Source organism: Erythrolamprus reginae, chromosome 7 (assembly GCF_031021105.1).
Source record: "Erythrolamprus reginae isolate rEryReg1 chromosome 7, rEryReg1.hap1, whole genome shotgun sequence".
Classification (NCBI taxonomy): domain Eukaryota; kingdom Metazoa; phylum Chordata; class Lepidosauria; order Squamata; family Dipsadidae; genus Erythrolamprus; species Erythrolamprus reginae.
In genome coordinates, this window is record NC_091956.1 from 37,876,763 (window position 1) to 37,896,745 (window position 19,983).

The 19,983-nt window shown below is 38.7% G+C and overlaps 1 protein-coding gene across 2 annotated transcripts in view; it reads right to left on the reverse strand.

Moving 5' to 3' along the window:
* LOC139170324 (biorientation of chromosomes in cell division protein 1-like 1) overlaps nucleotides 1–13,836 on the reverse strand; it is a 34,849-nt gene extending 21,013 nt beyond the window's left edge. The window contains exons 1-5 of one of the 2 annotated variants that reach the window (XM_070757356.1): nucleotides 13,764–13,836; nucleotides 10,355–10,383; nucleotides 10,139–10,223; nucleotides 9,555–9,726; nucleotides 7,144–7,287 (exon numbers count right to left, since the gene is read on the reverse strand). In XM_070757356.1, the coding sequence (XP_070613457.1) occupies nucleotides 7,144–7,287; nucleotides 9,555–9,726; nucleotides 10,139–10,223; nucleotides 10,355–10,383; nucleotides 13,764–13,773 (440 nt within the window). In that variant the 5' untranslated portion in view covers nucleotides 13,774–13,836. Of the gene's footprint in view, nucleotides 1–7,143; nucleotides 7,288–9,554; nucleotides 9,733–10,138; nucleotides 10,224–10,354; nucleotides 10,384–13,763 lie in introns of both variants that reach the window. The other variant, XM_070757355.1, reaches the window with a different exon arrangement.
* Nucleotides 13,837–19,983: the final 6,147 nt, after the last annotated feature.

A 19,983-nucleotide genomic window follows, 5' to 3' on the forward strand; every position in this document is an offset into this window, starting at 1 on the left:
AGTCATACCCAATTCTTGCAATCATTCTTCATATGATTTAGTCTCCGTGCCTTTATTTATTTATTTATTGTATTTATATGCCGTTCAATCCAAAATGGACTCAGAGCAGCTTTAATCATTTTAGTTACTCTTCTCTGCATTTTTTCCAAAGTCTCAACCTTATTCTTTTTATATTGTGGTGACAAAAACTGGATGCAGTATTCCAGTATTCTTGCCTTACTAAGTTTTTATAAAGCGGTACTAATATTTCACATGATTTTGATTCCGTGCCTTTGTTTATATAACCAAGGTTTACATTAGCTACTTTGGCTGCCGCACACTGCTGGCTCATATTTAAGTGATCATCCACTAGGACTCCAAGGTCACTCTCACAGTTACGTTTTTGAGCCAGGTTTTTCCTGATCTGTACTTGTACCTTTGGTGTTTTCTGCCTAAGTATAAAACCTTGCATTTATCCACATTTCATTTTGTTGGATAGGTCCCATTGTCCAAGTCTGTCAAGATATTTGTAGATCTTGAGCATTACAGATTCATGTGCATGACAATTTGATGCCTGACTGAGCCATGATATACTTGTCTTATATAGCTTATCTCCTGTTCCCATGGATCCTTCTTTGTTTTTGGCTAGCATGAGGAACTATCTTCCATGCTCAATGTTCCAAACTTGTTAAGTGTCTGTTTTTTCCTGTGGTCAATATCATCTTCATCTTAAAATGAGTCCTGAACTGCCATTCGCTTGTCAATAGGTGTTTCTATCCCATAAGATTGCTTCAGAGAAATACAGATCCTGTGATTTTTGACTTTCAAACTATGATATTACAAAAGTAAATAAATTGTACTGAAGCAAGGTAGCTTATATTTTACACAAATGGAAAAAAATTAAAAAAAATAAAAGATATGTTACCCTCAAAATGTTGGTGAATGCTGGAAGCTATCTTTTAAGCACAGTAACAGAGAAGGCCTCTGATATTCAGTAATGGACAGCCAGATGCTTCTAGAGCAGGGATAAGCAACTTTAAACACTCCGTTTGGACTCATTTTTTTACACAAAACTAAACACCAGGAGCTACAAAATCTGAGTGGGTGTGGCCAACTCCCACCCAGTCACATAATCTCCCTTCACATCCTTATTCATTCCTTCCATTCTCCTGCCTCTAATTTTACCAATCTTCCTTCCTTCCCAATTTTTCCTTCCTTCCTCTAATTTGATTTTACTTTCCTTCCCCCCCTCCTTTCACCTTCCTTCCTTTCCTCCTCTAACTTTACCTTCCTTCCTTTTACCTTCCCTTCCCTTCTTGAAAAATTATCTGGTCTTCTCTGAAGAGAAGGGGGAAGGAAGAAGAGACCCAGACCTCTCTGAATAGCCTCCTACCAGTTTTGGACTGATTTCCTTTCCAACCATCCAACAGACCCCATCTTTTGAGACTGTGGACTGCCTGGCACTGTTCCCCCTAAAGTGTGCAGGTGAGCGCTGGCACACTTAACAACGGCCTCCCATGCAGCATTTTTGAACACTGCACAGGAGCCAGGAGCCACTTTTTCCCGCCCGAACGCAGCTCTTTCTTGGAGACTGGGGTGCCATGCTGCTCCAGCCTCTGGAGTCCCCGCCCACCATCCTCGCGGTCCTCCTGGGAGGAATCCGAGTCAAAGACATCTAGAGATAAAGACTTGGCTGTAGGAGGGTACGGGGAAGGCAGGGAGGAAGGTAGGCAGGCATGGGGATGAGGGGACCTGCTGGTTACACGATCCCAGCCCAGAGCCACATCCGGGAAAGAGGAAGGAAGGAAAGTCAACAGCCTTCCACTACTGCCTGCCACCCCTGGGAGACCTGCCCAAGCCTGGCAGCTGATTCAGCACTGAGCTCTTGGATTACCATCACGATGTCCCCTGCAGGCTGCCTTGCTCCCGGCTCTTCTCCTCGCCTCTTTCATTGATTCCTGCAGCAGCAGTTTTCCTCCCTCCCTCTTGGCTTCTTTTCTTGGGGGGGGGGGGAAGGTTGTTGGGGAAACTTCAGTGATCCTTCTTCTTCCTCTTGGCCAAACCCTTTTAGGGAAACTCCCAGCTTGCTTGCCTCAGACCTCTGTTGGGTCTTTTGACACCCCACCCCCCACATTCCTGGTTTCTCCTTGTTTTTAAAATTAAAAAAACCCAAACGAACAACTCAAACTGGATCAGATCATCCTCTCCTCCACCCTATGGCAAGGAACCTTCTCTGATTCTGCTTGCTCCTTTCGATGCTGTATATTTATTTCCTGGAGGCAAGTGGATCATTTTTGTACATCTAACTTCTCACGTCCTTCCTTCCTTCCTGTCCTGCTTTTTGTTTTTAACAGTCAAAAATCATTGTTTTTAGGTGAGCTGAATCTTGTTCTCTTTTAAAGGCTGGGATTAAGAGACTGAAGGAAAAAAAGGAGGAGAAAACGTGTTTCTTTCTCTCCCTTCCCCCTTTTTCCTGCTCTTATCTTTTTTTTGTTCCCAGTTAACTATATTTTATAAACTGCACTGCTTTTTTGGTAAGCCAGGAATTTGGGAGAAATACCACCCCTCCTTCCCTCCCTATTGGCTCAGAGAGAGATGGAGGCAGAGAGAAAGAGGGGAAGGGGGTGAGTGAGAGGGGGAGGGAATGTGAGGGAGAGAAATAGAGAAAGAGAAAAATGAGAAAATGATGGAGGGAAAGGAAAAAGAAACAAATTAGAGAAGGAAAAAAAGGAGAGGGATGAGAGAAGTGGAGAGGAAGGAAGGAAGGAAGGAAGGAAGGAAGGATGAAATGAATGGAGGGACGGAGAGAGGAAGGACTTTTGGGGTGTGTGTGTAATTTTAAAAAAAAATTATCTCAACATACATTCAAATAATACGATAATACAAATAATACATCTAATTTTCCATGAATAAAATGCGGTATTTTGTTAGTAACTAATATCAGGGTCATTCCGTGTAAAGTGGACCAGTGGTCCCCACCTTACCATCTCAGATTTTGATGAAATTTGGCAGATAGTTCCTTTATGATATAAAACTATGCTGTGCAAAACTTTAGTTCAAAACACTAAAAATTGGGCGTTCTAGAGGACCTCAAATAAAGGGTTACAAAATGCTGAGTCAGCAAAAATGACATTTTGGGCCAACTTCAAGAAGTGGTAAATGTGGCAGTTTTAGTAGTATGTTAGAGATATTTGGAGAACCTGCATACCTTGTAAGGCTTTATAAACTGGCAAAACCCCATGTATGTAGTCCTCTTACTTTTTACATGGTTCAGGCTCAAACTTTGCAAAAAAAATCCTGAAAAATGAATTTACAATTTGCCTGTGATTTCTGTACTGCACAAGTGCAATAAAAGTGATTCTTTTTTCAATAAGCAGCATTTTTTAAAATAAAAAACACAAGATGTCATACAACTGTGTTCAAAACTGATAATTTTAGCTGGGTTTTTTGGTAATTTATACTGTCATGCAAGTTGCTGGTACTGGAAGAACTGCTAGAATATGCTGTTCAGGAAAGTCTTCTCACAGTCACACAGGCTGCCCACGAACAGTTGAGGAGATTTTTTCAATTCTTATATGAAGAGACACTAAAGTTAAAACAATATATTCTTAACCCTGCTGTGCTGTTCGGGTCAGTGAGACCCGAAATCAAAGTTTGAGACCCTGTAAAATTTTTTCCCTGCATATCTGAAACTTGAAATTTCATGACTTTTCATCATTTCAGGGGTTCTCTCTAGGAGAATTTTTTTGGGGGTGGGTTGGGGGGTTTCTTTCTTGATGAAAAAAAAAAGTCACATTTGTTCTGTTCCCGGGTCACCCTGACCCGAACCGAAAACTCTTCATTTGAAGTGCTTATGTTTGGTCAATTTGAAAACGTTTTACACTTGGAAAGTAGTCTGAACATTTCTGCACACAATGATATGAAAATTGAACTGAAAAAAATTATGCATATTGCTTTATTTTGATTATAAAAGGCAGAAACCCCCCCCCCCCGTTTTTGTGAATTTTTTTTCAATTTATAGATAGTTTAGCTTGCAAAATGTGTTCAATTTTACTAAAGTTGGTGTGGGATTGGTAGTTTGAACATTTCTGAATATAAGAAAAATATAAATGAACTGAAAGAAATGATTCTTATTGGTTTTTTTAAAATCAGAAATAACCCCCCCCCCCCTTGGCTCCTTGCAACCATTTTCACTTTATATTTTTTTAGGCTCCAAATCCGAAATATTTTTAATATCTTAGGCATTCATTTACTCAATTTAACATTGCTGATCATCATAAAAATATTTGTGGGGGTGGGGGCTAATTTTTTTCTGGGCAAAGAAAAAATCACGTTGAGTCTGTTTCGTGTTGTATACGACCTGGACCAAAATGATTTTTTTTAGGTACTTGAATTTGGTCTTTTTGAAAACTTTTTTCACTGGGAAACATGTTTGAACATTTCTGAACGTAATGATATGAAAATTGAACTGAAAAAATTGAGGCTTATATTTTTATTTTGATCAAAATGCTCCCCCCCCCATTTGTTCTGAAATTCGTGTAAATTTATATTTTTTTTAGGCTACAAATCTCTAAGGAATTTCCCCCCAAAAGTTTTGATATACTAAATTGAACATTCCTGATCAAACGAAAAATAGAAATGAACTGAAAAAAAATGGTTATTTGTTTATTTTGGCCACAAAAGGACCACCCCCTCCCTTGGCCTTGCTGTGTTATTTTCACTTTTTATATATATTTGGCTAGAAATATTTGGAATATCCTTTTGAAAAGCAAGCACATGATAGCCAGAGAACTACTTTAATGAAAGAAATCCATTTTACTAAAAACAAGTATGTAAGTTTGAAATTAACAACAATAAATTGAAATAATTGAACGCGGGGGGGGGAGACTTTTATGCGCAAAATAAACAAATATGCATCAATTTTTCCAGTTCAATTTTCATATCATTATGTTCAGAAATGTTCAAGCTACCAATCCCACACCAACTTTAGTAAAATAGAATGCATTTTGCAAGCAAACCTATCCATAAATTGAAAAATATTTCACAAAAACAGGGGGAGGCACGCATTTCATCAGCAAAATAAACAAATATGCATCAATTTTTCCAGTTCAATTTTCATATCATTATGTTCAGAAATGTTCAAGCTACCAACCCCACACCAACTTTACTAAAATAGAACACATTTTGCAAGCAAAACTATGCATAAATTGAAAAAGAATTCACAAAAACGGGTGTGTGTGCACATTTTATCAGCAAAATAAACCAATAAGCATTAATTTTTTCATTTCAATTTTCATTTCAATGTGTGCAGAAATGTTCAAACTTGTTTCCAAGTGAAAAAAGCTTTCAAAAAGACCAAATATAAGTACCTAAAATGATCAATTTGTGGTCCGGGTCAAATAGACCCGGGAACATACCATTAGGGAGTTTTTCTAAAAAGCACAGCAGGGTGAAGAAAGTCTGCTCTTTCTAATGGTGCTACAATGAAGAAAATTGAAGCTGTTCCACAGGATCAAACAGGGCATGAAAGATAGCCAAAATTTGGCAAAATCCCGTTAAATACCAACTTTGAACTCTTATATTTTTTCAACAACTTGAAGGAAAGTGCTGCAAATTGGAAGTCCTCATTGCAACTGTGTACTTAGTACAGCTGCCAAAAATCAGCCTGAAAGACCCAGTAGTTTTGAAACTACAGCCACCTGAAGATTGCTGTAAATTCATTTTTTGGGATTTTTTTTGCAAAGTTTAAGCCTGAACCATGGAAAAAGTAAGAGGACTAGGTACATGGGTTTTTGCCAGTTTATAAAGCCTTACAAGGTGTACAGGTTCTCCAAATATCTCCAACATACTATTAAAACTGCCGCGTTTACAGCTTCTAGAATTTGGCTCAAAATGTCATTTTCTCATGTTGCTTTTGATCTTTCCCCCAACTAACCTCAGATTTTGTCCCCTTGTTCTTGTGTTCACTTTCCTATTAAAAACACTTCCCTCCTGAACCTTATTTAACCCTTTAACATATTGAAATGTTTTGATCATGTCCCCCATTTTTTTTTCTGTCCTCCAGACTATACAGATTGAGTTCATTAAGTCTTTCCTTATAAGTTTTATGCTTAACACCTTCCACCATTCTTGTAGCCTGTCTTTGGACCTGTTCAATTTTGTCAATATCTTTTTGTAGGTGTCATCTCCAGAACTGAACACAGTATTCCAAAAGTGGTCTCACCAGCGCTCTATATAGCGGGATTACAATCTCCCTCTTCCTGCTTGTTATACCTCTAGCTATGCAGCCAAGCATACTACTTGCTTTTCCTACCACCCGACCACACTGTTCACCCATTTAGATAGAAACGTTGGTCTCCACTGGGGTCAGAACAGAAGTCAAGGATTATCTGTCTGACCAGTGCACTCTTTTAGAAGCAGATCAGGAGTCCATTTTGAAGCTCCACAAAAAACATCTAGGGGGAAAGGCAGGTTATCCTTGATTTACAATGGTTCATTTACTGACCGTTCAAAGTTGTAACAGCCCTGAAAAAAGTGACTTATGCCCCTTTTTCACACTTATAACCTTCGCAGCAGCCCCACGATCACGTGATCAAAACTTGGCCGCTGTTTCACATTTATGACCATTGCTATATTTTGAGGTCATGTGACCCTCTTTTGTGACTGTCTCACAAGCAAAGGCAATGTGGAAGGTGGGGCGGAGAAGCCAGATTCGCCTAACGACTGGGTTTCTAATCAATCCATGCTCAGACATTATACTTTTCCATTCACACCAGAAAAAAATTAGAGGAAACATTGCTGCCGGGCCTTTATAATTTCCCCATTTATTGGCAGAAATTGGATTTTTATTGGGACTTCCACCTGCGCCATGTCAAAATGAAAACCAGCTAGGCTTTTACTTATCTATTTTTTAATTGTACTGAAACCCCAGGAATTATTTAGTGTTGGTTTCACATTTGACCATGCTGATATGTTGTACCCAATAAACAGGATTTTTGAGGAAGCCAAGGCCTCAGAGTGTTGAAATGATTGGAAGCATTACTTGGAACCATGACAGGACTCAGGTCCTGTAGTTATCTCACCAATGCTGTGGCATCATTTTGAGTAGTAATGATCAAACAAAAGGAAGAAAGAGAATCTTAAGATATTTTTCTATCCACTTACTGGGTCAAGCGAGGACTTTTGTTCACTTTTGCAGTGGCAGATGACTGCTTCTTTTCTGCTAATTTCCGATAATTTTTAGGAAGAGCTGAGGATGGATTTTGGCTTTTTGATGAAGCTCGGGTTTTTGGCTTGTTTGGCTGCTTCCTGGAAAAAATAAGTACAAATACTGAAATAGAGGCTTTTCTAGGATTAGATAAGATGATCAATTAAAAGCAAAATCCCAAAAATTGGAGCTTGGGAGAGTCTATAATGTTCCCACAGAGTGAGAGAGAGAGAGTGAGAGATGGGGTTGAAATTTTATGGTGAGAAAAATGTAGGGGTGTGTGTGGATCACTCAGGTCCCTTAGATGCAAAACAAAGTAATAACTTGGTGGTTTTGTGTAGTCATTTTATAGACCATTAAGAAATAAATGAATCTCTCTTATTTTATATATAGATGAAGGATACTGATGAAATTTCTGAAGAAATGCATCAAGTAAATTTCTAAAACACCAGATCTATCAATATAATATGACAGAAAAGCAGAATTGGAAGAATGGCCATCAAGCAAGGGTGCCTTACAGTGGCTGTTGGTGAACCTCCTTCTATAAATACATGAAAGGATGTAGCTATATATTGTCTTGTTCTAAGAAACACTAGCAAAAAAAAAAAAGACATAAAATGTCTGACCCTTTGAAGTCCATTTTTCCATCTTGTTTTAACACAAGCAGCTATATTACAATCATAGTGTAACAGAATAACAGAGTTGGGAGGGACCTTGGAAACCTTGTAGTCCAATCTGCTCAAAACCTAAATTTCTTAAAAACCTAAATCTCGGTTGGAGATAGTGGGGCTTCATATATTCTAGCTGATTCATCTCTGATAGAGGCCCTAAGGCCATGATGGTAAACCTATGGAATGGGTGCCACAGGTAGCACCCGGAGGCATATCAGCTGGCACGCGAGCTGTTGCCCTAGCTCAGCTGCAACATGCATGTGTATGCCAATCAGGGAGAGCATTTCTGGCTTCCAGAGAGCCTCTGGGGGGACAGGGAAGGGTATTTTTACCCTGCCCTGGCTCACAGGAAGCCTTTGAAGCCCGAGGAGGGCAAAACACAAGCCTACTGGGCCCACTAGAAGTTGGGAAACAGGCTGTTTCCAGCCTCCAGAGGGCCTCTGGGGGGAGGGGGAAGATTTTCCCCCCCCCTCTCTAGGCATTGAATTATGGGTATGGGCATTCGCACATGCACGATAGCACGCACGCCCGTTCTTTTGCCACTAGAAGAAAAAAAGGTTCGCCATCACTGCCCTAAGGGGCCAAAGTTACCCTGGAAGAGTGATGAGGAAAGGAGGGATTCATTATTGACTGCGGAAAGCAGCAGCTCTCCCACTAGATCTGAGGCACCGGACCAACCAATCAAGAAAAGAGCTGGAGCGGTGTATCTACAGGATTGGAACTGGATGAGATGATTTTCAACTTCTTTATTAGAGACTTGATTGCAAATGTTCTTCTGTATTGCTTCCTATCTGATTTCCTGACTGATTGTGGAGCCAAGATTTTGGTGGAATCAAGACTTTAGAATATTGATAATAGAGTGGAAATGTAATTTTGGGGTATAATTAGCAGTATCTTCAGTTCTGATGGATAAAATGCAGATTTTTAAGAAAGATGAGACACCGCAGCTATGCTTTCAGGACACTAAGAACTATCTTATTTTTGATGCTGTTTAAAATCTGCATGAAATTGCTGGATTAAGTCACTAGATTTAGATTTTTGCTTATGTGCTGGCGTTGCCCAGTCTTCTTGTTAGTCACTATCATTTCCCTGGGTTGCATTAATTTACACATTAATCTGTATAAATTGGAGATCTACTGGCTGGATCATTGGATAACTGATCGGATATGCACTTGCCACACTTCATTCATTCCTTCATTTATTCACTGCCCATTTTGCAGTTCAAGTGACTTGAAACGGCTCATCATAACAAAATATAAAATGGATTAAAATGCCCCAAATTTGCAGATTTTAGGATGATTCTAATTGTATTTGTATATATTAACATGCAGAGAGGTCTACAGGAAAGGGGGGGGGGGGGAGAAGTCAAGATGATGACCATAACTATGACATGAAAGCCTTACTTTTTTAATATTGACATACAGTATATAAAAAAGACTGATGCTTCAACTACATAGTTGTGATTGCCATTTTAACTTTAATAAGTATAGCCTTATTCATATGGTAGATGTAGCCAGAAATCTTTCGTTATCAGTTGGGAAATTCATTGGATTAGAGACAAATAAACCAGTCACTGCGGAAAAAGACAGTCTCAGGTGTCTTTTTACTCAATTCTCATAACATCTCTCCATGCACTACTATGCACTACTGGAGAGTCCCAGTGAATCATTTGCCAAGTCTTGTCAAGCTGGCATTACCTTTCTGCTTCTAATCTTGACGCTGACCTAGTTGTGGCTCCTGAATGCATCTCATCTCCATCTGTTTCACCACCATTTCCTTTCTCCTTGATTTCATCCTGGCCCTTAATGCTTTCTTCAGAGACAGATATGAGCTTCTTACGTTTTTTATATGACACAGATGTGTTTGTTCCTGCAACTTTTAATGACAATATCAAAGATCCATTCAAGACTCAGAAAATGATATTAAAAGAAAGAGCATTTCATGTAGAATACTCTTACAGGACCTTGTAAGTGAAAAATGTAATTTTCCATCCCTTTATGTTTTAATTCATATTTGTTTAAATCTCTTTAAACACATTTCTGATAGTTTACTTTTTTCTTTCCCAGGCAAAATTCATAAAGACCTTCAGCGGAACCCAAGCAGCTGGGCTGTACTAATCCTGACATAAAATTATAGAGATTTGTATATTTTTCAGCAATATTTACTTTAGGTTTAGCCCAATGATTTTCCCCCCCAGGAAATAAAGCTGATCTTCTTTGCAAGTGAATAGACAACTAAAAAAAATAAAAAGTTAAGAGAAAGAGAGAAGTTCTCTATCTACCTGTTTCCTCTGATGAAAGACAAGCCTGTTTCAATTTTCCTCCTCTTAACTGCATAACCACCTTGCGCTTCTTTTTTTCAGTTTCCTAACAATTGGAAGTAAAAACAAAACAAAACAACAATCCAGTTCCACTACAACCAAAAGATCTTATAATCCTGTAAATATATTTTAAATTTGGTTTGGAAAACAACATGAATTTAAAAAAATTCAACTTACATTGCTTTTATTGTTCATAAAATCATTGGCTGTAAAAAGAAAAAAATAATTAAGAATGTACTTTTATCAAGATGTTAAAATTAGCCAAAAATGTTACTCAGTGATTTAACTAAAAATATCTTTCCTTGCATACTGTTCCTTCTAAACTTACTACTATGTTTTCCCCGATAATAAGACCCTGTCTTATATATTTTTTGAAAAAATTGCTTGGCCTTATTGCCATGCACTCAAAAGCCTAACTGGGCTTATTTATTATGTCTTATTTTAGGGAAAAGAGGGTGCAAATGTAAACTGTGTCAGGGATGATAGACAATAGTAAAATGGAATGACCTAATTCTCCTTGAAAATGAAAAGATTAAATGCTGGTGGCTCTGCTTCTCTAGCACTACTGGTAAACATCAGTTCCCTCCATTAACAAGACTCAATAATAATAATAATAATAATAATAATAATAATAATAATAATAATAATAACAACAACAACAACAACAACAACGATAATAATAATAATTATTATTATTATTTATTAGATTTGTCTGCCGCCCCTCTCCAAAGACCTTGGGGCGGCTCACAACAATAACACAATACATTACAAATCTAATAATAAAATTTAAAAATCAATTAAAAACATTAATAAACATAAAATCACCAACTACAAAATCGTACACATTCAACCCTGTCCATCATACAACAGAGGTCGGAAAACACAACGAAGGGGGGAGGTAATTAACCCCACGTCTGGCGGCAAAGGTGAGTCTTCAGCATTTTACGGAAATCGAGGAGGGTGGGGGCTGTTCGAATCTCTGGAGGGAGTTGATTCCAGAGGGCCGGGGCCGCCACAGAGAAGGCTCTTTCCCTGGGCCCCACCAGCCAACGTTTAGTCGACGGGTCCCGGAGAAGGCCAACTCTGTGGGACCTAATCGGCCACTGGGATTCGTGCGGCAGAAGGCGGTCCCGGAGGTATTCTGGTCCAATGCCATGTAGGGCTTTATAGGTCATAACCAACACTTTGAATTGTGACTGGAAACTGATCGGCAGTGTTGATGAAACATAGGCATACCTATGGAAGCCCATGATTGCTCTCACGGCCGCATTCTACACGATCTGAAGTTTCTGAACACTTTTCAGAGGTAGCCCCATGTAGAGAGCATTGCAGTAGTCGAACCTCAAGGTGATGAGGGCATGAATGACTGTGAGCAGTGACTCCCTGTCCAAGTAGGGCCACAACTGGTGCACCAGGCGAACCTGGGCAAACGCCCTCCTCACCACAGCCGAAAGATGACGTTCCAACGTTAGCTGTGGATCGAGGAGGATGCCCAAGTTGCGGACCCTCTCCGAGGGGGTCAGTAATCCCCCCCTCAGCGTAATGGACAGACAGATGGGATTGTCCTTGGGAGGCAAAACTCACAGCCACTCCGTCTTGTCAGGGTTGAGTTTGAGCCTGTTAACACCCATCCAGACTCTAACAGCCTCCAGGCACATCACTTCCACTGCTTCACTGACTGGACATGGGGTGGAGATGTATAACTGGGTGTCATCAGCATACTGATGATACCTTACCCCACGCCCTTGGATAATCTCACCCAGTGGTTTCATGTAGATATTAAGTAGCAGGGGAGAGAGAACCGACCCTTGATGCACCCAGCAAGGGAGCAACCTAGAGTTCGACCTCTGACCCCTCACTAACAGTGACTGAGACCGACCAGAGAGGTAGGAGAACCACTGCAAGACAGTGCCTCCCAATCCCAACCCCTCCAGCCAGCACAGAAGGATACCATGGTCAATGGTATCGAAAGCCGCTGAGAAGTCCAGAAGCACCAGGACAGAGGATAAACCCCTGTCCCAGGCCCGCCAGAGATCATCCATCAGCGCCACCAAAGCAGTGTCCATCCTGAATCCCGACTGTTGAGGGCCTAGATAATCGGCTTCTTCCAAGGACTGTTGGAGCTGGAGCGACACCACCTTCTTGACAACCTTCCCCATAAAGGGAAGGTTGCAGACTGGACATTAGTTATTAAGTACAGCTGGGTCCAGGGAAGGCTTCTTGAGGAGGGAGCGCACAAATGCTTCCCTGTAGGGAGCCGGGAATAACCCCCGCTCAAAGAAGTGTTGACAATCTCCTGGACCCTCTCTACTGGCCGAAACCAGCCAATAGGGACACGGATCCAGTAGACAGGTGGTGGAACTCACAGCTCCAATGGCCTTGTCCACTTCATCAGGTGTCACCAGGTCAAACTCCTCCCAGACAGATGGACAAATACGGGCCCCAGTCTCCTCAACTGACTCGTTGTCAGTAGACACTGCTATCCAATCGGAGTCAAGGTTTGTCCAGATCTGAGCAACTTTATCAGCGAAAAATGAGTTAAAGTCCTCAGCACTGCTCTGCAAGGGCTTCCCAGCCCCCCCCAACAGAGTAGCCTTGCAGGATTCCGCTGATGCAATCAAGGCGGCATGATATGCGCATCTTGCCGCCTTGAGCGCCACTTTGTAAGTCTTAATATAAGCTCTTACAAGTGTTCGATCAGATTCGGATTTACTCTTCCTCCATCGCTTCTCTGTCTAGACATCTCTTCTGCTGTTTCAACACTCAGACCTCCTCAGTAAACCAAGGAGGGCTCCGGGATCTAGTGCCACAGAGAGGTCGCAATGGCGCATTTCAGTCAAGAGCCTCCGTCACAGTCCTATTCCAGGCCACAGCAAGAAACTCCGCCGAGCTGTGTATGAGTGAATCCAGTAAAACCCCAAGCGCCCTCTGAAAAGCTTCTGGATCCATCAGGCGTCTGGGGCGGAACCACCTAGTCAGTTCCGCCTCCCTGCGGGGAAGGATTGGAGCCTTGAAGTCAAGTCGTAGCAGAAAATGATCTGACCTGTCATATGGCTGGACAGGGGTGGGAAGGCTGTCTTCTTGGAAATGTGCATTCCAGGAAAGAGGGGTGAGTGGGAATCAATTATATTTCATTATTTTTTAACTGCGTCTTTTTGGTTTTATGGAAGTTTAAAGTTTTAATTATTGAATTATTGAATTCTGCACTCTTTTATTTACTACTATAAAGCATTAGGAGGTATACAGTCAGGTAGTTCAGAAATCGAATCAACCAATCAGGCCAAACTGTGAGATCCCTGGGGCAATATTGAAGGAAGCTATGCCATTAAGTTCCCTACCTGTGCCCTGCTGAAAGATACCAATTTATTAGGCCACTGAAACCACAGAATCACATAACAGATTTTACCAAGTTTGAGAAAGAGACTGCATACATGTTACAACTACCCTGGATTTCTGGACAATAAAACTTTGTAAATATGACAGCCAAATTGATGGAGTAGCAAGTCTTTATTTAAAGAAAGAAAAAAGCCTGTTGCATTTCATCCCATCTATTTTTCATGTTAAGAACAGATGTTTGAATCATTACCTTCTGGCATTATCACTGGTTTACTGCTAGTGCCTGAAGACTGCAGTATCTAATTAAGAAAAAAAACATCAGTATTCTCAGTAGAAAAGTCAAACATTAAATGTATTCAAATGTCCTTTCAAGCTTTTCTTTATATTTAAACAAATTCATGATATTCTGTCCTCTCAGAAGTTATTTAAATATGGAGAAGTAGCCCAACTACTACAATTAGTGTAGACTCAAAGTAATGTAATATGCAATACCTTTTACAACTGAATAAAGCTGGGTTTTCCATAGTTGATCATAATCTTAAGAGTTTATCAGTATCATAAATACACACACATACATTTTTAAATATGTTTTTGTCATGGCTTAAATTTTAGAATATACTGTAAAACACATTTTATATACAGAACAGCTTACTGGTCACAATATTAAAAACTACAATCAATGTTGACATTTTTGATAGTTTAATATAGATAATATTAGAATTAATGTAATGGAACCTGCCCATTACATTTGTAAGTCAAGGTTTCATTAGAGTGAATAACATAAAATGAACATGATCACTCCCTGCTTTTGAGCCACGGTGGCACAGTGGCTAGAGTGCAGTAGTGCTGACTCCATATACCATTGAAAGAGGGCTGTAAAGCACTAAGAAGTGATATACACTGCTCAAAAAAATAAAGGGAACACTTAAACACAATATAACTCCAAGTAAATCAAACTTCTGTGAAATCAAATGTTCACTGATTGATAATTAAGAGCACATGCTGTTGCGCAAATGGAATAGACAACAGATGGAAATTATTGGCAAATATGTTTTTTTTAAAGTTTATTGAAGTTTAAATAGAGGGAAGGGGAAAAGGGGGAAGTGTCAAGGGGGGGTATACGTAGTACACTTATACACATAAACCTCTACACAAACACATAGATATAAACTTATACATATGTGTTAACATATCTTCGGTTCATATACTTGTATGGGTTCAAATCTAAATTAAAATATTAAAGTATTTAAATAGAAAGAGAAAATAGATAATGAAGCAGTAGAATGGAAAAGGGGAGTTAATAGATATACAAAAAGATAGAGGGGTGAGGGGGGGGGCTACAAGTTGACAGGCAATTTTGAGTTCACGATTTTTCTTGTCTTTTTTTTAAACACATTTTTATTATTTTTCTTCAAGACAAACAATACATCCTTAACATTTAAGGAGCTACCATTGCTCCGCTAATCATAGAAGTCTAAATAATACAGAAAAAATGCTATGTTCAGATCAGTACAGAAATACAGTTTATAGTACTTTGCTTTCTTATTAAATCTTTCTCTATTTTTCCACCTATATATTATAATTCATATAATTAAAATCAATTCTAATATCTATAATTTTTTGTCAATACATTACCAAAATATCATTTTAATAGTTATAATTATACTAATTAAAATTAATTAAGCTAATAAAAAAGAAAACCCCCCACTTACATTTAAATTTCTTGAAATATTACTATAATTATTCAATTTAAAATCTGCTTCTTTATATCTATTTTAACCCTATAGTAAAATAGTTAAAATCACATATCCAATCTATAAAACTTTAACTTTTAAATTTCTTAACATACTATTATATATTTAATTTAATAAGTTCAAATGTTTAAAAGTTTATACATATATTTTTAAAAACTGTTTCTTAAGATTCCACCAGTTATACACTTTATCCCAAATTTTATAAAACTCTGTTTCAGTTTGGTTATTGAACCGTCTTGTCATCATATCTAATTCTGCACATTCCATAATCTTTTTGAATACTTCTTCGTCTTTTGGTATTTTCTTTCCTTTCCATTTTTGCGCAAATGTAATTCTTGCCACTACTAAAATATGAATTGTTAAATAGTATATTTCTTTTTTATATTTAATATCACAACTGCCTAGTAGGAAGAATTCTGGAGTTTTTTAAATCTTCTTGTTTGTTATTTCCTTTAACCATTTTTTTACTTTATTCTAATAGGTCTTAGCTTCAGGGCAAGTCCACCATGTATGAAAATATGTGCCAATTTCTTTTTTACATTTCCAATAAATAGGAGAAATATTAGGGAACATTTTTGAAATCCTATATGATGGGAGATACCATCTATAGAACATCTTAATTTGATTTTCTGTAAAGGAAATTGATTTTGTTATTTTCCAATTATATATCCATACCTTTTCCCATGTTTCCAAATTTATTTCTTTTCCGAAATTTTTGCAACAACTGATCAAATTGTCTTTCAATATCCAGCCTATTGTTCTATATAAATATTTATATACCTTTCCAATTAATTTCCCTTGATTTCGAGTCAGCAATTTGCCCAAGATATTATTTTCTTTCTTAAAAATATAAGTTTTAATATCCTTTTGATATCTAGAGTTAATCTGCACATACTGCCACCAATCTAGGTCAACATCTATCTCTTGTAGTTCTTGTTTAGTTCTTAATTTTAATTGATTATCCCATAAATCTCTATATTTCCATATCTTTCCGTCTTTCAAAAGGTTTGGGTGTGAAATGGCCTCAATTGGTGAAATCCATTCTGGCACTAATAAAAAATGGTTTTTCTTTATTTCATTCCAAACGTCTATCAATGCTTTTCTAATAATATTGCTTTTAAAATATGAGTGGGTTTTCAACTTTTCATACCATATAAAGACATGCCAGCCTAACATTAAATCATGGCCTTCTAAGTTAAGTAATCTTCGATTTTCAAGAGTTAACCATTCTTTTATCCATGTTAAAGCGGTAGCTTGGTAGTATAACTTCCAATTTGGGAGGCCTAAGTCTCCTCTTTCTTTACAATCTTCTAATGAATTTTGTTTTATTCTTGGTTTCTTACCTTGCCAACTGAATTTTTTTGTGATACTATTTAATTCTGTAAAAAATTGGGATAACTTGAAAAAGAAATAATACTTTAGGGAGGATATTCATTTTAATTGTGGAAATTCTTCCTACTAGGGATAATTGCAAATTATTCCATATCTCTAGGTCCTTTTTAATCTGTCCTAACAGTTTTATGTAATTATCATTTTTTAAAGATATAGCTTTGGAGGTAATCCATATACCTAAATATTTCACCTTTTTTGTAACTTTCATATTTGTTAAATTTTCTAAATGTTTTCTCTGTGACTCTGTCATATTTTTTGTTAATATCTGTCTCTTCTTTATTAATTTTCAAACCTGCAACTTTCCCGTATTCTTCTATAATATCTATTAACCTTAAAATTGATGTTGAAAAATCTTCTATAATAAAAACTACATCATCTGCGAAAGCTTGAACTTTGTATGTTTCTTTTTTAATCTTCAACCCTTTTATTTCCTTTTCTGCTCTTATTTTTATCAATAAAACTTCTAATGTTAAAATAAATAATAGTGGTGATATTGGACATCCTTGTCTCACTCCTCTTTGTATTTCTAATTTTTCTGTTTGTTCACTATTTATTATAATTCTAGCTGATTGTTCAGAATATATAGCGTCTATTATACTAAAAAATTTGGTTCCTACCTCCATCTTATTTAATTGTATTTTCATAAAGTTCCAGTCTACATTGTTGAATGCTTTTTTAGCATCTAAAAATATAAGTGACATTTGTTTTTCAGGATGTTGTTCATAATATTCTAGGGCAGGGGTCAGGAACCTTTTTGGCTAAGAGAGCCGTAAACGCCACATATTTTGAAATATAATTCCGCGAGAGCCGTACGTATCTCCCTTTCTCTCTTTCTTTCTCTCTCTCTTTCTCTCCCCCTCTCTTTGTCTCTTTCTATCTCTTTCTCTCCCTCCCTCTATCTTTCTCTTTTTATCTCTCTCTTTCTCTTTCTCTCTCTCTCTTTCTCCCCCTTCTCTCTGAAGTGGGGAGGGCCGGGTTGGCACCAAGGGAGCTCGAGACGGGGTGCAAAAGCAAACTACTCTGCTGGCCCAGGCCCACATCGGAAGGAAGGAAGGAAGGAATGGTAAAAGGGGCGATCAAGAGAGGAATGGGTGAATGAATGGACGGAGGGTGGGAAGGAAGGAAGGAAAGAGGGAAGGGACAGGAACAGAGGAAGGGTGCAAAGAAAGCAAGGAAAGGTGTGAAAGGGGAGAGTAAGAGAAGAAGGAGTGAAAGAAGGGAATGAGGGAGGAAACAAGGGAGGAAGGAGAAGGAAAGCAAGAAATGGAGGGAGGGAAGGAAGGAAAGAAAGAAAGAAAGAAAGAAAGAAAGGGGGAAGGGACAGGAACAGAGGAAGGAAGCAAGGAAACTTATGAAAGGGGAGAGTAAGAGAGGAAGGACTGAAGGAAGGGAGGGAGGGAAGAAGGTAGGAAGGAGAAAGAAAAGAAGAAATAGAGGAAGGGAAGGTAAAAGAGAGAAAGAAAAAGAGCAAGAAAGAAAGCAAGAAAGAGAGAAAGAAAGAATGAAAGAAAGAAAGAAAGGCAACTTCAAAGAAAGGCTCACTGAGCATCTCTCACTCTCTCTCTCTTTCTATCCCTCTTTCTTTCTCTCTCTTCCTTTCTATCTCTCCTCTTCCTTTCTCTCTCCTCTCTCTCCCCCTCTCTTTCTACCCTCCTTTCTCTTCCTTCCTTCTCTCCCTCCCTCCCCTCCCTCCCTCCTTCCTTCCTCTCCATTTCTCTTTCCCTCCCTCTCTTTCCCTTTTCTTTCTTTTGGTCCACTTCTCTCTCTCTCCGCTTCTCCACTTGCCTCCCCCTCGCGCCTCGCCCTTCCCACCCGGCCACCCGCGCGCGCTTACCAGCAGCAGGAATTCAAGTAAGCCCAAAAGAAGCCATTGGCTCCGGGCGGCGTTCATGGCCCCCCCGAACCCCCAGCCCAGCTGGAGCTCCCTCTCACCGCCGCCATCTCCCTGCGACTGCCTGCGGCCGCTGCAGCCCCCCCTCCCACCGGGCCACAAAGGACATTTGCCGCCGACGCCAGTGAAGCTTCAGCTGGGCGGGGCGCTGCTGGTACTTCCCTCCTGGGGCTCCCGCTCGCAGCTGTCCCCCGGCTTCTGCTCGATGCCGCGGTTTTCGGCGCTGTCCTGCTGTGCCCCAAAGACGGAAGGCGGGAAAAAGGCGAGAAGAATGGAGCTCTCCTTCTTCCTGCCTTCCGTCTTTGGGGCCCAGCAGGACAGCGCCGAAAACCGTGGCATCGAGCAGGAGCCAGGGGACAGCTGCGAGCGGGAGCTCAGTGCTAGGAGCCCTGTCTGCGAGCCAGATACGGCCATCAAAAGAGCCATATCTGGCTCGCGAGCCATAGGTTCCCGACCCCTGTTCTAGGGTATTTATTATTGTTCTTAAATTGTTTTTAATTTGTCTTCCTGGTAAAAATCTGTTTTGGTCTTCATGTATTATTCCATTTATAATATTTTAAAACCCAATGGCAAAAATTGATATAAACATTTTATAATCTACATTTAACAATGATATCGGTCTATAGTTTTCAATTCTTTCCTTCTCAGTTCCCACTTTATGTATTAAAGTTATTAAGGTTTCTGTCCATGTTTTTGGTAATTTACCATCTGCTATTATTTGATTATATATTTCTAACATATTTAGGAAAAGTATTTCAATATCTAACTTATAAAATTCTGCTGGTATCGCATCTGGACCAGTCGCTTTATTATTTTTCTGATTTTTAATAGATTGTCGTAATTCTATTTCTGTGATAGGTTTATTTAATCTTTGTTGTTGAACTTCCGTTAATACTGGTAGGTCTATAGTCCTTAAATAATCAAAAATTAAATCTTTTTTATTTCTTCTTTCCCATATAATTGCCTATAAAATTCTAGTACTATTTCCTTTTTTTCATCTGTTCTATGTCTTATTACACCTTTACTATCTATTAATTTTTTAATAATTTTGTTTTCTCTCTCTTTCCTAAGTTTATATGCCAACCATCTTCCTGGTTTGTTTGCATGTTCAAAATATTCCTGTTTTGCTCTTTATATTTGTTCTATCATTGATTCTTGTTCTATCAACCTTAGTTTGTGTTTTAATACTTCTCTCTGATTTTTAACTTTATCATCATATTCATCTTTTTGCATTTCTAATTCTATTTTTTTCAGTTCATCCTCTAACTCTTGGTGTTGTAACTTCTCTTTATTTTTTTTTCGCCATATAAGAAATTGTTAACCCACGTATATATGCCTTTGTTGTATCACAAAGGTTTTGTGGGGTAGTGTCATTATTTTTATTTGTTTTAAAAAAGGCCTCTAATTCTTTCTCTATCCATTTTTTTTATCAT